Source organism: Pelodiscus sinensis, unplaced genomic scaffold (assembly GCF_049634645.1).
Source record: "Pelodiscus sinensis isolate JC-2024 unplaced genomic scaffold, ASM4963464v1 ctg46, whole genome shotgun sequence".
NCBI classification, from domain to species: domain Eukaryota; kingdom Metazoa; phylum Chordata; order Testudines; family Trionychidae; genus Pelodiscus; species Pelodiscus sinensis.
In genome coordinates, this window is record NW_027466036.1 from 937,414 (window position 1) to 951,817 (window position 14,404).

At 54.3% G+C, this 14,404-nt stretch overlaps 2 protein-coding genes across 4 annotated transcripts in view; both read left to right on the forward strand.

Moving 5' to 3' along the window:
- LOC142826092 (general transcription factor II-I repeat domain-containing protein 2A-like) overlaps nucleotides 1-14,404 on the forward strand; it is a 293,839-nt gene that overhangs the window by 221,384 nt on the left and 58,051 nt on the right. The window lies entirely within an intron of this gene.
- LOC142826093 (maestro heat-like repeat family member 5) lies at nucleotides 368-9,120 on the forward strand. The gene is made up of 6 exons (XM_075918526.1): nucleotides 368-621; nucleotides 1,005-1,160; nucleotides 1,544-1,666; nucleotides 2,087-2,189; nucleotides 3,495-3,569; nucleotides 9,068-9,120. Exons 1-6 carry the CDS (start codon nucleotides 484-486, stop codon nucleotides 9,118-9,120), a joined length of 648 nt encoding a protein of 215 aa, XP_075774641.1. The 5' UTR covers nucleotides 368-483.

Consider the following 14,404-nt stretch of genomic DNA (forward strand, 5'->3'; position numbering starts at 1 on the left):
AGGAAGCCTGTGGTGCTCCCAGCGCCCAGTTCCTGGGGTGCGATACTGAGCAAACCAGGCGCGAGGGGGTGTCCCTGCTCCCACGCGTTGGCAGAGCATGGTCAGTGGAGGCAGTGGGGAGGGGAAGGAGACTCAGGTCGTCGCTCAGGGCAGTGGGGGGTTGGGAGTCGGGCAACAAAGCCCAGACTTGGCAACGGCAGAGGAGTCGGGGGGCGGGGTCAGAGCTCGGTGGGCGGGGCCTGGAGCGGCTCTCGGCAGGCGACAGGGCAGGCTCTGCTCAAGGGCCAGGGGTGCAAAGCACCTGGCGGAGCGGCAGGAGAAGGACTTTCTCCCCTGCTGGGGGCTGGGCCGTCCCTGGGATCTGGCCGATGGGGAGGGAGGGTCCAGCCCCTGCCCCAGGCTGCGTCCCAGGACAGTGGGGAGCTGCCTTCTGCATTCCCACAGGGGCAGTTGATACGGGCCCAGCTGCCCGGGACCATCGCCATGTTCTGCGCCACGGACGCAAGGACTGTCCTGGAGGCCATGACGGAGGCGGCAGACGCCATCTACCTGCTCGCCGGGGAGGGGCTTGGCTCCATCTCCCAGGACATGGCAGCCAGCCTGCGCCCGCTCATTGACCACGTAAGGCTGGGAACCCCGGAGAAGCACATTCCCCCTCCCTCCTCTCCCTGCCGCCCTGCTATGTCCCTGCCCAGCCCCTTCCCCCCTCAGGCCGGCCACGCAGCACCCAAGGGGGCCCCTGCCAAGGGTGGGGCGTCTCCGACGCAGCCCCCTCCCTGGCAGAGACCTTCTGGGCCAACCTGAGCACCAAGCTCCCAGCCCTGCTGCAGCCTCCCCCCCGAACCTCCTGTCCCCAGATCCTCCCCCGCCTGCTGCTGCTCCCCAAGGGGGCAGGCGTGAGCGCCAGGCCCCAGGGCCCCGGGAGGGGAGCCCAGAGCAGCCTCTGTGGCCAGGGACACGGCCCGGCTCTCACCGGCTTCCCCGCCCCCGCGTGTCCTTGCCAGGAGAGGGGCAGTGTCCGCTCAGCCGCCATTTCCCTGCTGGGCACCATGCTGAGCGGGGTGAAGGACCCAGACAAAGCGGCCGTGCAGCAGGAACTCACCAGCTGCCTGCTCCCGCTGCTGCTCCACCTGGCAGACGAGGAGCAGAGCGTGATCCTGGTAAGTGCCGCGCTCGGTATTTCCAGAGAGCAAAGCGCCAGAGTCCCCTGGGCCCCACCCGTCTCCAGAGCCCCTGCCCAGCCAGGGCCACTGGGGACGTGCAGGGGCCACAGGGGAGGGCCCCTGGGCTCAGACCCCTTGGGGTCCCAGAGCGGCCTGGCGCTGCCGTTGCCGTCTCTGCGCAGAAGGGCTGAGCTGTGGAGATCCCGTCCGGCTCTCGCCAGCCAGTTCTCAGCCCCTCCCCTGAGCAGCCTCCCTTTGGGAACAAGGGGCAGGAACCTCCCCTGGCAGCGAGAGCAGGAGCCCAAGGAGCAGGGAGGAGGGGACGTGCCCCAGACGCTCCCTCTCTCAGCGAGGCCCCTCGCTCTCCCCTTGTGCTGCAGAGCTGCAAAGTGACCCTCTTCCGCTGCGCCGTGTTCCTCGGCTGGGCCAATCGGAAGAGTCTCTTCTGCAGCCTGGCCTGGGACGGCTCCTCGCAGCTCTTGCCGTGCGTCGGGAAGTGCCTGGTAGGTGTGTTCTTTGGGCCCGCAGAGCAGTGAGTGGGGAGCTCAGGGAGACCTTTCTAGCCCCACCCCCGGGCACCCAGGGGGTTCTCCACCCCGCTCGTCACGCAGGGACATCAGAGGCAGCCCCTCCTAGAAGGGCTCCCGTGGGGTCCTGCCCCTTTTGCTTGTGGGGTGGGCACAGCGGCTGTGCACCCTGCTCCTGCCCTCCACTCCCCTGCTGCCCTGCAGGCCCTGTGGGGTTAGGACACTGGGACTGCTGGGCACCCTCTGCATCCGGCCCTTCCGAGAGGGGCAGCTCCATCGTCTGGGCTCCTACTGGCTCTTGCCCTGCCCTCCCTCTGAGCTTCAGCAGCCCTGGCCTGCCCGCTGTGGGCAGATCACGTTGTCTGCACTGAGCATTTCTCCCTGCTCTGTTCCTAGATGGAGAATAACGAGAGGAACATCCCCAGGCTCCTGTTCCAGGCTTTAAAGTATCTGGAAAGCTCCCAGCCATCCATCCGACATTCTGCAGCCCTGTTCATCGGTAAGCAGAGCAAACCCACGTGAGCTTTTCCCGTGCTTCCTTCAAAGCTCTTTTTCCACTTCCCACTCCGTTCTCTGGGACCAGGGGGAATTTTCACTAGTTTCATTGAACAATCAGTTCAATAGGTTACGATGTTATCACAAACATGCGCTGCCCATCCCGACAGTCTCATCCAATCGCATTAATGGCTCTAGTCTCTCCAGCCTAACCAGCATCTCTTCCTCCTTGTCAGTTCTGGGCTTTCATTGTCTGTCATCCCGCTGAGACACATGGGCACAGACAGACATAGCCCGGATCCGATATGTTTTGTTCTCTGCTTGTGTGGTGGTGAGCCTGGGCCAGGCAGAACTCAGCTTTCCCAAAGGTCCCCCCTGCTATACGTCTTTCAGTGGGCTTACAGCCAAATTAAGTGTCTCCCAAGCACAACTTAGCTTTTTGGGTCACTTGGCTTAAGAGCTGCATCACAATGCCAGTGGGAGGGGGGAAGAGGAGAGCTCCCTGCAGAAGTCGTAAGGACGCCGCACATTTAGCATTCTGGGGACACGTCTGTTTGAATTAATAAAAAATGAACATGAACCGAAAGGGGTTTCAGGACAAGCATCAGCCAGCAACTCAGGAGCCTCCTGCAACTGCAAATGTGAAACATGGATATAACATGGAAGAGTTAGTTGAATAAAATATCAGCCCTATTGTGGTTTTGTGTATGATTTAGTCCTTCCCATCCCTAACATGCTGCTTCAAGGTCTGCAGCTTAACACTGGTGATCATGTGCTATTTCCTAAATTAACAGAAGTCAGGTTATCTACCAGAATGACACACAGGGTGCTCTCTTAGCTGGTGTAAAATGCTACTCCCAGCTATAAATTACGATGTGTCACTGAGGAGATTTGCACTAGTGTTTGAAGAAATTTGAAAAGTAATACCAGTGGGAAACTTGATTTAAATCAACGCACCCTGCCTGACAAGCACCAGAATCCGACAGTGGGGATCTGCGTGTGCCAGAATTCACATTTACTGCAAGCTGGAGGGAGCCACTTTGCCATTTGGTCCCTTCCAACTTCTCCTGCCCACAACTTTTTGGCCACATCTCCAGGAAACCAGCAAGATGTAATTTCAGTCTCCTTTGCAATCGGCCTTTCAGTGACTTCTGGGGTCGGATGCTTTCTCCCATGTGCTTCGTGCCACATCGAAGGGCCGGGTATTGAATTTCCCAAGGGCTGTCTTGTGGGAATGGCTGAATCTTTAGCAATTTTCAGGGATGATGTTGAAAAGTCCTGAGCTCCGGGGTATTCCTTGTCTGTTTAGGAGAGACCATCCACCATTTCGTCTACCTGTTGGCGGAGACAGTGAGTGCAGATGGCATCTTCCGCCTGTGTGAAGGTAAGGAAACAGCTCTGGGCGTTCGGGCATCTGTGGGCAGTATGAGGCCTGAACACAGCTGCCCCAGTGTCTGTCTCTGTCTGGGGACAGTGCTTAAGGGGGAAGAATGGTCTTGCTGGTCAATGTAAGAATGGGAGTCAGGAGATTTGAGCCACCAGGAGCAACTCTGTGCCTCACCTTCCCCACCTGTAAAATGGGGATAAGAACACAAAGGCTCTCAAGGGAGGCCGCCCAGAACTGAAGATGACTAGTCAGTAGGAGGAGGAGAAGGATTCTTACCCTCTGTCACAAAAAGTTCCACCACCTGCTCCCCTCCACTAGAGAGGCTGTAGGCCAAGGACCTTCACCCAGAGTTGGGTTCTTGGCTCCTAGGCCATCCCGTGCGGGCCCCCAGGAAACACCTTTCCCTGCCACCTCTGGAGCACTGAAGGTGGCACAATTGCACAAAGGATTCGGTAGAAGTTAGGAGCCAAAACCCCTTTGTTGCTCTGCACCTAAATGCCAGAGTTACGGTTGCTGTCGTGTTCCCGTGGCAAAGGCCATTCGGAAGCAAAGATTTCCCAGCCACCTGTGACAGCAGCTCTGTGAGTTTTCCAAGCCATTTCCTCTTTCTTTCAGCTTTCCAGGAAGTGCCTTTAAGATCAGACAGGACCACAGCGATCGTCCTGAATGAACATTTTAAATGGCTGCAGAAGCTTGCGACCCTCGTGTGGGGTGCGTTTTGATTAGGGAGCGGCACCGACACAGAAGGACTCTTCATCCTGCCACGGTACGTACAACACACGGGAGCAGCTCTTTGGAGCCGGGGCTGGGCCGTGGGGTGGGTATTCACAAAGGACATCAGCTTCCGTAGCAGAGTCCAGCCCAGAGACACCTGGGAAGACGTTCCGAGACTCTCGCAAAGCCAGGGCCCTGGGCAGCCAATGGGGGTACGTCTACACTACAGCGCTAATTCGAACTAAGCTAATTCGAACTAATGCATCCAGACTAAAAAACTAGTTCGAATTCGCGTTTTGCTAATTCGAACTAGCATGTCCACATTAAGTGGACCCTGAACCGCGGTTAAGGCTGGCTGGAAGCAGTGCCGGCAGGGCATCAGATGAGGACGTAGAGCATGGAGCTGCTGTCACAGGCTAGCCAAGGGCTGTGCTTAAAGTGACCCGACCCCCACCCCGGACAGACAGTTCTCAGGGGTGCCCCGCTTGCGAAGCAGTCCTGGCTTGGAGTGCCCTGAGTGCCCACATTGGGCACATCACAGCACTCGGCCATCAGACCGGCTGCACTTGCTGCAGGCTGCCATGTGGGGAGGGGGGCAATTGGGGGGCTGCAGGAGAGCTTCCACCCCCAGAAGCCCGCAGAGCCAGCCCAGTCCTCCCCATCGGGGGCTCGTACCCCATTCCTCCCTCACCTCCTTCCACTTACCCTTCCCTAGCCCCCCTTCCTGATGTACAAAATAAAGAAAACGTGTGTTCAAAAATAGAATCTCTCTTTATTGAACAAAACTGGGGGAGACTGGGAAAAGGAGGTGGGAGAGGGGAAGAGAGAGGGTGGGAGAGGGGAGGGCAACTAAAATGATGAGGGGTTTGGAACAGGTCCCATATGAAGAGAGGCTAAAGAGACTGGGACTTCTCAGCTTAGAAAAGAGGAGACTGAGGGGGGATATGATAGAGGTCTATAAAAGCATGAGTGGTGTAGAGAGGGTGCATAAAGAAAAGTTCTGCATTAGTTCCCATAATAGAAGGACTAGAGGACACCAAAGGAAAGGAATGGGTAGCAGGCTTCAAACTAGTAACAGAAAGCTGTTCTTCACAAAGCAAAGAGTCAACCTGTGGAACTCCCTGCTGCAGGAGGCTGTGAAGGCTAGAACTAGAACAGAGTTTAAAGAGAAGTGAGATATAGTGATGGAGGTTGGGTCCATGGAGTGGTATTAGCCAGGGGGTAAGAGTGGTGTCCCTGCCCAAAGTTTGTGGAAGGCTGGAGAGGGATGGCACGAGACAAATGGCTTGGTCATTTTCTTCGGTCCATCCCCTCCGGGGTACCTAGTGTTGGCCACTGTCGGCAGACAGGCTACTGGGCTAGATGGACCTTTGGTCTGACCCAGTACGGCCATTGTAAGCTCAGAGCTCAGGGCTCAGGGTCGGGGGTCTCAGTGGACCACCTTGATTTTCATGCACACCTGCTCCTGGGTGGCCAGGCTGGCAGCTCTCCTGCCGAAGCCGGCCACTTTCCTGTGCCTAGTGCGGAGATCGTGGACGAGGTCCACGATGTCTGCACTAGCCCAGGCGGGTGCCCGCCTCTTGCGGTCCCGGGCAAGCTCCCGGGAGCCGCCAGCCTGGTCCCGGGAAGAGGGGGAAGGCTGGGGGGCATCGGGTGGGTGGCTCGATCCGTGCCAGGTGCAGGGTGTGACCGCGCGTTGGGGGTTCCCCGTCTCCTGCACCCCGAAATGGCACAAACAGACTGCACCAGCCAGTGGAATTGAGGGTGGTTTATTGCTCCTCCAGCACAGCACAGCACAGCACAGATGTAATCTGGTTACAGGAACTGGGGCTAAGAGGCCTCAGTGCCCCCCCTTGAGATAGGGGAGTCCCAGCCCCCTCCCCAGCTCCTTATTCCCTGCCTTCCAGCCAGGAACTAACTCACCCTCTTCCAGCCCTGCCCCCCAGCCAGGGCAGCATCCACCTCCCTTTGTTCCTCTCCATGGGGGGTGTCTGGCCACTGGTTTGCATAGTGACTCATCCTGTTTTGCTGGGTCGTGGTACCCACGGCAGCCAGTGGGGGTTACCCCAGAGCCAGCAGCATAGAAACCAGCCAGGTACCCCCACTACGTCACACAGGGTCTGCTGGCTGGGTGCTGGCAGGCTTGCACCTGGCACGGGCACCGTAGCCAGCCCATGCCCCTTTAAGGGGTCCGGGGCCGGGATGGGGGCAATAGAGTTTCCCTGGTGTTGGCCAGAGTGGCCACCAGGGAAACCTGGGGAGGGCTAGCCTCCCACTAGTTCGAATTAAGGGTCTACACAGCCCTTAATTCGAACTAGTAAGTTCGAACTAGGCTTAATCCTCGTGGAATGAGGATTACCTAGTTCGAACTAAGCGCTCCACTAGTTCGAATTAAATTCGAACTAACGGAGCGCTAGTGTAGCGCCTATGAAAGTTAGTTCGAACTAACGTTAGTTCGAACTAACTTTGTAGTGTAGACATACCCATAGATAGTTGGGTTTGTGATGACCGGGAGACCCGTATGGTCACTTGCCTGCCTCGTGCGAAGGTTGCAGATCTCTCGAGGCATCTACATAGACTTATGTGTAGTGCTGGGGAGGAGCCGGTGGTTGTGGTACATGTAGGTACCAATGACATAGGAAAGGGTAGGAGAGATGTCCTGGATGCCAAATTTAGGCTGCTAGGAAAGAGACTGAAATCCAGGACCTCTATGGTGGGATTCTCGGAAATGCTTCCAGTTCCATGCGCAGGGCCAGGTAGGCAGGCAGAGCTTCAGAGTCTCAATGCGTGGATGAGACGATGGTGTAGGAAAGAGGGGTTTGGATTTATTAGGAACTGGGGACACTTTTGGGAGAGGGGGAGCCTATACAGGAAGGATGGGCTCCACCTAAACCAGGGTGGAACCAGACTGCTGTCACTAAACCTTAAAAAGGCCGTAGAGCACTTTTTAAACTAAGAGATGGGGGAAAGCCAATTGGTGCGGAGATGCACGTAAATCGGAGGGAGACTTCTCTTAGAGGAGAATCCATCGATAGAGATTCTTTAAGCTATAGTCAGAAAGAGAGGAGGGGAGACGACAAACCATAGGCCAGAGCAGACAAACAACCGCATACAAAGGAATCCAATGCATCAGGGAAGGGCAGACAAATAAGCAGTGGCAAATTTTTAAAGTGCTTCTACACAAATGCTAGGAGTCTGACTAATAAGATGGGTGAACTAGAGTACCTCGTATTAAAGGAGGAGATTGACATAATAGGCATCACTGAAACCTGGTGGAATGAGGAAAATCTGTGGGACACAATCATACCGAGATATAAAATATATCGAAAGGATAGAGCAGGCCGGGTGGGTGGCGGAGTGGCACTGTATGTGAAAGATAATGTAGAATCAAATGAAATACAAATATTAAATGAATCAACATGTTCCATAGAATCGCTATGGATAGTAATTCCATGCTCCAATAATAAGAAATTAGCAGTTGGGATATATTACCGACCACCTGACCAGGACAGCGATATTGACATTGAAATGCTGAGGGAGATTAGCGAGGCTACCAAAATAGAGAACTCTATAATAATGGGGGATTTTAATTATCCCCATGTTGACTGGATACATGTTACCTTAGGAAGAGAAGCAGAGAGAAAATTTCTCAATGGCTTAAATGACTGCTTCTTGGAGCAGCTGGTGCAGGAACCCACCAGGGGAGAGGCAATACTCGATTTAGATCTGAGTAGAGTGCAGGATCAGGTCCAGGAGATAACTGTTACAGGACCGACTGGGAATAATGACCATAATTTAATAACATTTACCATGCCTGTGGTGGGAAGAACACCCCAGCAGTCCAACACCCTGGCACTTAATTTCAAAAAGGGGAATTACACAAAAATGAGGAGGTTAGTTAAACAGAAATTAAAAGGCACAATGACTAGAGCCAAATCCCTGCAAGCTGCATGGAAACTTTTTAAAGACACTATAATAGAGGCCCAACTTAAATGTATACCCCAAATTAAAAAACATAGCAAGAGACCGGTAAGTCTAACTTCAGTACCGGGCAAATTAGTCGAAACAATAGTAAAGAATAAATTTGTGAGGCATGTAGAAGAACATAATTTGTTGAACAAAAGTCAACATGGGTTCTGTAAAGGGAAATCCTGTATTACTAATCTATTAGGGTACGTTTAAACTTCATGCCTCTGTCGACGGAGGCATGTAGATTAGTTTATTCGAAAAAGGGAAATGAAGCCTCGATTAAAATAATCGCGGCTTCGTTTAAATTTAAATGGCTGCCGCGCTGAGCCGACAAACAGCTGATCAGCAGTTTGTCGGCAGATCGGGGCAGTCTGGACGCGCCGCGGTCGACAAGGAAGCCTTTGTCGATCAGCGCAGGTAAACCTGGTTTCACGAGGCATACCTGCGCCGATCGACAAAGGCTTCCTTGTCGACCGCGGCACATCCAGACTGCCCCGATCTGCCAACAAACAGCTGATCAGCAGAGCGGGGCAGCCATTTAAATTTAAATGAAGCCGCGATTATTTTAATCGCAGCTTCATTTCCCTATGCCGATCTGTCTAATCTACATGCCTCCGTCGACGGCCATCCCTAGAGAGGGATGGCAAGAGACAAATTGCTTGATCATTGCCTTCGGTCCAGCCTCTTTGGGGCACCTGGTGCTGGTCACTATCGGCAGACAGGATACTGGGCTAGATGGACCTTTGGTCTGACCCAGTACAGCCATTCTTATGTTCTTACGGCAAACAACCTTTTCACACTCTTTCCCCCAGGTTATCTGGGTAGACACCATCACAAGGCAAACATGGATCCCGTTCAGCAGTAAAGAGCGATGGTCATCACTGCAAACAATTCACAACTTATGTCCAGGGCCTAGCCAGGAGCCGCTAGAGCAAGAAGAACGTGCGGAGGCCATGAACACAGAGGTGAGTGAAACACCTGAGTGGAGATGCTAGCGGCAATCGATTCTTCTGACAGAGAGAAATGCCAGTTCTGGACCCAGGCGACAAGCAGAGACTGGCAGGACTGCAGCTATGGGACAACGACCAGTGGCTGCAAAACTTGTGCATGCATAAGGCGACTTTCATGGAGGTTTCCTTCCCTGAGGTGCAGCAGTGCCAGAATGAGACTGGCTTTGATAGTTGAGAAGCGAGTGGTAATAGCCATGTGGAAGTTAGCAAGGCCAGGCAGCTACCGGTCAGCTGGAAATTAATTCAGAGCGGAGGAATAAGACGGTGGGAGGCTGCTGTGATCCAAGCAGCCAGTGATCCAAGTAGCAACGAAGGACAGTAACTCTGGGAAACATGCAGGCCATAGTGGATGGCTTTGCTGCAATGCAGTTCCCTAATGGTGGTGGGGTGGCAGATGAAACATACATTCCTATCTTGATACCTGGCCACTATCCCAAAGAGCTCATAACTGGGAAGTGGTAGTTCTTGCTGGTGCCATGGGCTTTGGTGGATCACAAAGGCCGTTTCACTGGCATCAATATGGGATGGTCAGGAAAGGAGCATGACATGCGCATCTATAGGAACTTTGGTTTAGTCAGAAAGGTACAAGGTGGAATTTTCTTCCCACCTGGAAATCTTGCATCGGAGGCATTGAAATGCCAATTGTGATTCTTAGAAGCCCAGCCTCCCCTTCTTGCTGTGGCCCCTGAAGCAGTACGCAGGCAGCCTGGACATCAGTAGGAAGCAGCTCAGCTATAGGCCGAGCAAATGCAGAATGGTGGTAGAAAGAGCTTTTGGACGTTTAAAGGGAAGGTTTTGCCGTCTATTGACTGGGTTAGACCTCAGTATAAGCAGCATTCCCATTGTTGTAGCAGCCTCCCGTGAGCTCCCTAAAATTTTATGTCAGGGTAGGAGCATATTAAATGTGCTGACCTGTATATTTTACACAGCCCTGTCTCCGATCTGCCATGCACCACAAGCAATAACCATACTGTTGCTGAGAAATCCGGCCCCTCCCATGCCTGTACAGGCATGTCAGCCGCTCTGTTTGCTGCCTCAAGATCTGCTCCTGGGTCTTGGTTTCACATTCCATGCACGTTATCCTCTCCTCATGCTCCACGCATCTTCTGCAGCATCGTTCTCCTCTGCCCATTTAACCGCACCCTGCCCATGCGGGCGGGTTGCATTTGCTCATGGAATGTCATTCCGTTATGTTTTCGCCTTCAGATCTGTTCTAGCTGAACAGTTGGTTGAGCCAGGGGAGTGGGCCTCAAGCTCACTGTTGCATCCTCTCCAAGAAAACAAGGGAAGGGCAGACGCTAGAGAAGACACATTGCAGAATGCAGAAGCTAATCTCTGAGCATAAAAGAACATTTGTCCGACACAACAGGCGTGTGTTAGTTACAAGGCAAAAGGCGTCCTTTAAGCAGGCTCCATGCAGCAGATACAGCACAGAGGTCTTAAGGGAGCTGCTGGACTTGATTTGGTGGTAGGCATGGTAGGGAACAGTTTGGGGCTCGCTCTACTAACTCTGCTTTGAAAACACGGTGGTTGAAGCTCCCATAGCTAGGCAAGGGCCTATGTGTGCAAAGGGGCCCAGAGTGGCATGGAGACAGGGAGGGAGTCTCGTGGCCACCACATGTTCAGGCGCAGGAAAGAGTCTGTTCCCCAGAGCTGAGCCCTGTGAAAGCCCCAAAGCTCGGCTCTCTCACCAACAGGTGGAAGATATCACCTCCCCCACCGAGTCTGTCTAGGGAGACCGAGAATTGTCTTGCAGCTTGGGTGGGAAAACGCCCCCTACAAACACAGTCACCGCTCCAAAATAAACCCACTAACTCATTTCTGTTGTACAGGAAAAAACTCCAGGCCCATGTGGCGACTCTGAGGGAAAGGAGAGCGAAGCTGCTGGGGTTAAAGGAGACCAGTGAGCAGAGAAGCCAGCAGTACCTGGTAGGTGTCTGTTGTTTTTCCCTGGCTGGGAGACGTAGTTGAGACTTAGGATTGTTTATTGTTAGATTTCTCTGTGGCCTTGGTGAAGGTGGGTTTATGTGAGTTTCTCCGTTCTCACGGGATAGTGTGTGCGTGTTGCAAATATTCTCTCCCTTGAAAAAATGGAAGCTGCATTTTAATGAATGAATGAATGAATTTCTATTCACTGTGACGTTCATAAACAACTTCTCCCAAAACACAAGGGTTGTTTCCCAGGAGACTAGGGCTGTGTCCAGACTCAGGGGTTTTTTCCTGAAAAAACTTCCCCTGCATCCAGACTCAAGCCGCGTTCTTTCGAAATTATTTCGAAAGAACGCGGCTTTTCTTTCGATGGCGGTAAACCTCGTTTCACGAGGAAGAACGCCTTCTTTCGAAAGTTCCTCTTTCGAAAGAAGGCGTTCTTCAATGTAAATAGGGCTTCCTCGAAAGAGAGCATCCAGACTCGCTGGGTGCTCTCTTTCGAAAAAGCAGATTGCTCTTTCGAAAGATCCGCCTGCAGTCTAGACGCGATCTTTCGAAAGTGGCTCTTTCGAAAGATGCTTTCGAAAGAGCCTCTTTCGAAAGAAGCCTGCAGTCTAGACATAGCCTAGGACACAGGCCCTTATGGGATATTGGGAGCAAAGTGTAAAAAAGTCCCCCCCTTGTGATGAAAACATACAGTCAAGTATCCGGCTGTGAAGGATTCAAGGTTTTGAACCCCAGTCAGGGGAGCTGACACCCTTGACAACCCCCTAAGCAAGGTGTTCATGTGTGTGTGTGTGGGGGGGGGGGGGGGAGGCAGCGCCATGTTCCTGGAAGGGGACAGTCCCATATTTAAAAGCTGTTCCCAGTGTTCTGACTTTGTCCCATATTCCCCCGGAGCGGCCAGCACTCAGCAGGGTTTTGGGGGTTGGAAACCTGCAGCTTGCGGGACACCAGCAGCACACGAGCCAATTTTCTGTGGCCCCTTCCCACCGCAGAGCAGGGAGCTTGTGCTGCAGCTTCCGGCTGGGAAGGGGAAGGGGTGGGAAAGGTGCATGCGAGTCCCTGGGGCTGCCCCTGCCCAGCCTGGGGATGCAATTCCTGGGAGCCAAGGGAAAGCCCCAGCGTGTGCCTCCTCTGTGCATGACTCCCCCCTCTCCCCCGAGGAGGGAAAGCCCTGGTACACGCCTCCTCTGGAGACCCCCCCCCCCCACACCACACCATGCCACTCCAGTTCTCAGCACACCACAGACCTGGGGGAGAGGAGCAGCCACTGCACTTCCAGAACCCCCAGAAGTGGCGCGTGGCTGGACTCCCATCCACCTCACGGGATGCCGCCACTATCTCCATTGTCACTGGAGGTGGGCAGTGGGACTCCTTGGGGTGGGGGAAATCAGAGGGGGGCCTCCCAAACAGCTCATGAACGACTGTTCGCACCCTCGCAATTTGACCAGTTGGTCACGATTGACGGGTTGGTGACCATCGCCATAGCGACTGGGGGTCAGGCTGGGCTGGGAGTTTGCACAGGAAGCTGGAGGCTGCAGCCCTGTGGGTGTTCAGGTTGGGGTGGGGGTGTCAGAGCATCCAGCATCAGGGGCTCTCTCCTGCTAAAGGGCTCTGCTCAGCCAGGACAGGGCTCCCAGCCAGCCTCAGGCAACTCCCCTTCCACTGCCCTGATGCCAGGGTGAGGGGCACAGCCTGTCTGAAAGGGAAGTGTCGGGCCCTGTCACTTGTGGTCTGGGTCCCTCGCCCACAATCCCCATGAGGCAGGGGAGGAGCCAGGGTGCACAGTCCTGAAATGCAGAGTTTGTGTCCTCGTCTCCCTGTGGCACCCACGGGTGTTTGTTAGCTGGGCCTTAGCCCCGCCCCTTCACCATGAGGCCACGCCCCCTGCTCCTTCTCATCCTCCCTGGGGCCCAGTCCCTCCAACTGCCCTGACTGGCCTGCCCTGGGCTGGGGACACAGGCTAGGGACTGCTCTTGGGTGCTCCAGCCTCTGCCCAGAGCAGGTGGATGGTCCTGGACAGCCCTTGTCCAGCCTGGCTCTGACGTCCATCCCGGGGGGCGTGGGGGGTTCTTTGTGCTTTTCATTTTCACTTTTTCTTCCTGGTTTTAAATGCCTTTTGGGGCGGGGCAGGATCCCTCTTTGTTTTACTTTGGGGGAGACAGTCCAGTTTCCCGGAGTACGATTTCCCTTGTGGGTTTGTTTGTTTCTTCCCTTCCCATCCCACTTCTTTTTTTCCCCATTTCTGCTTCCTGGCCAATCAGTTTCAAAAAGAAAAGAATTTGCAAGGAGAACAGGGGGAGAAATTGTGATTTAAAAGAAATCAAGCCAGATGCTGTGTCTCCGAGGCAGCACTCAAGGCAGCAGGCGTGGGACAGAGCATCTCTAGGCCCAGAGACCGGGGCATGGGTCTGTTCCCAGGCACTTACCCACACGGCTCTGCACGATCACAGCCAAGGCCAGAGAGACGCACCCGGTGCCCAGCGCCACTAGGCAGTGTCGGTACCTGAGGGGAGCAGGCGGGGGAGCTGGAACAGAGGGGTTCAGAGCACAGGGTCAGCAGCTGCCGCAGCGGGATCAGAGCTATGTCACCACTAGTACTGGAGGCAGATCCACAGCTGGTGCCAACCCACCCCACAGAGCTCACAAGCAGCAGGTCAGTGGCACAGAGACTGGTTTTCTGCACTTAAAGGCTCCTCGCCCAATCGCAGGCCGTGTCAGTCAGCTGCAGCCCGACTGCCAACCCTGGGACCAGATCCAGCTGCTGGGAGTTACCTGAAGTGCTGCACTGATGTGAGAGAATTTATCCTGATTCACACCCCTTGGAAATCCATCCCTGTCAGAGTGCAGGGCACGAGCAAAGTCCGTTCTCATAACAGTGGTGGCCGCACACACCAGCTGGGATCAGGACCCTGTGGTGCCGGGCGCTGCACAGACTTGATTTGTTTTCTATCAAAGACACACAGCAGTGAGAGAGAGAGGGAGGTGCACCAAGGGAGACCTAGTGAGAGACTCTGTGAAAGAGAGTTTTGTCCTTGAGGCTACATCTTCACTGCATTCTTATTTTGGAATAAGCTATTCCGGAGGAGATATTCCAAAATATCTTATTTCAAAATAGCGTGTCTACACTACAGGGAAGCCTCACAATTAGTCCAAGGCAGGCTTCTCTAATGTGGATGCACTGTCTCGATTTAGACCCCCCCAGGA

Bases quoted from the DNA above. Each gene is read 5' to 3' on its own strand.
- LOC142826093 (XM_075918526.1), top strand. From the start codon at position 484: ATGTTCTGCGCCACGGACGCAAGGACTGTCCTGGAGGCCATGACGGAG. The intron at 1,161-1,543 runs GTAAGTGCCGCG...CTTGTGCTGCAG, and splicing joins AGGAGCAGAGCGTGATCCTG to AGCTGCAAAGTGACCCTCTT. The intron at 3,570-9,067 runs GTAAGGAAACAG...TCTTTCCCCCAG, and splicing joins CATCTTCCGCCTGTGTGAAG to GTTATCTGGGTAGACACCAT.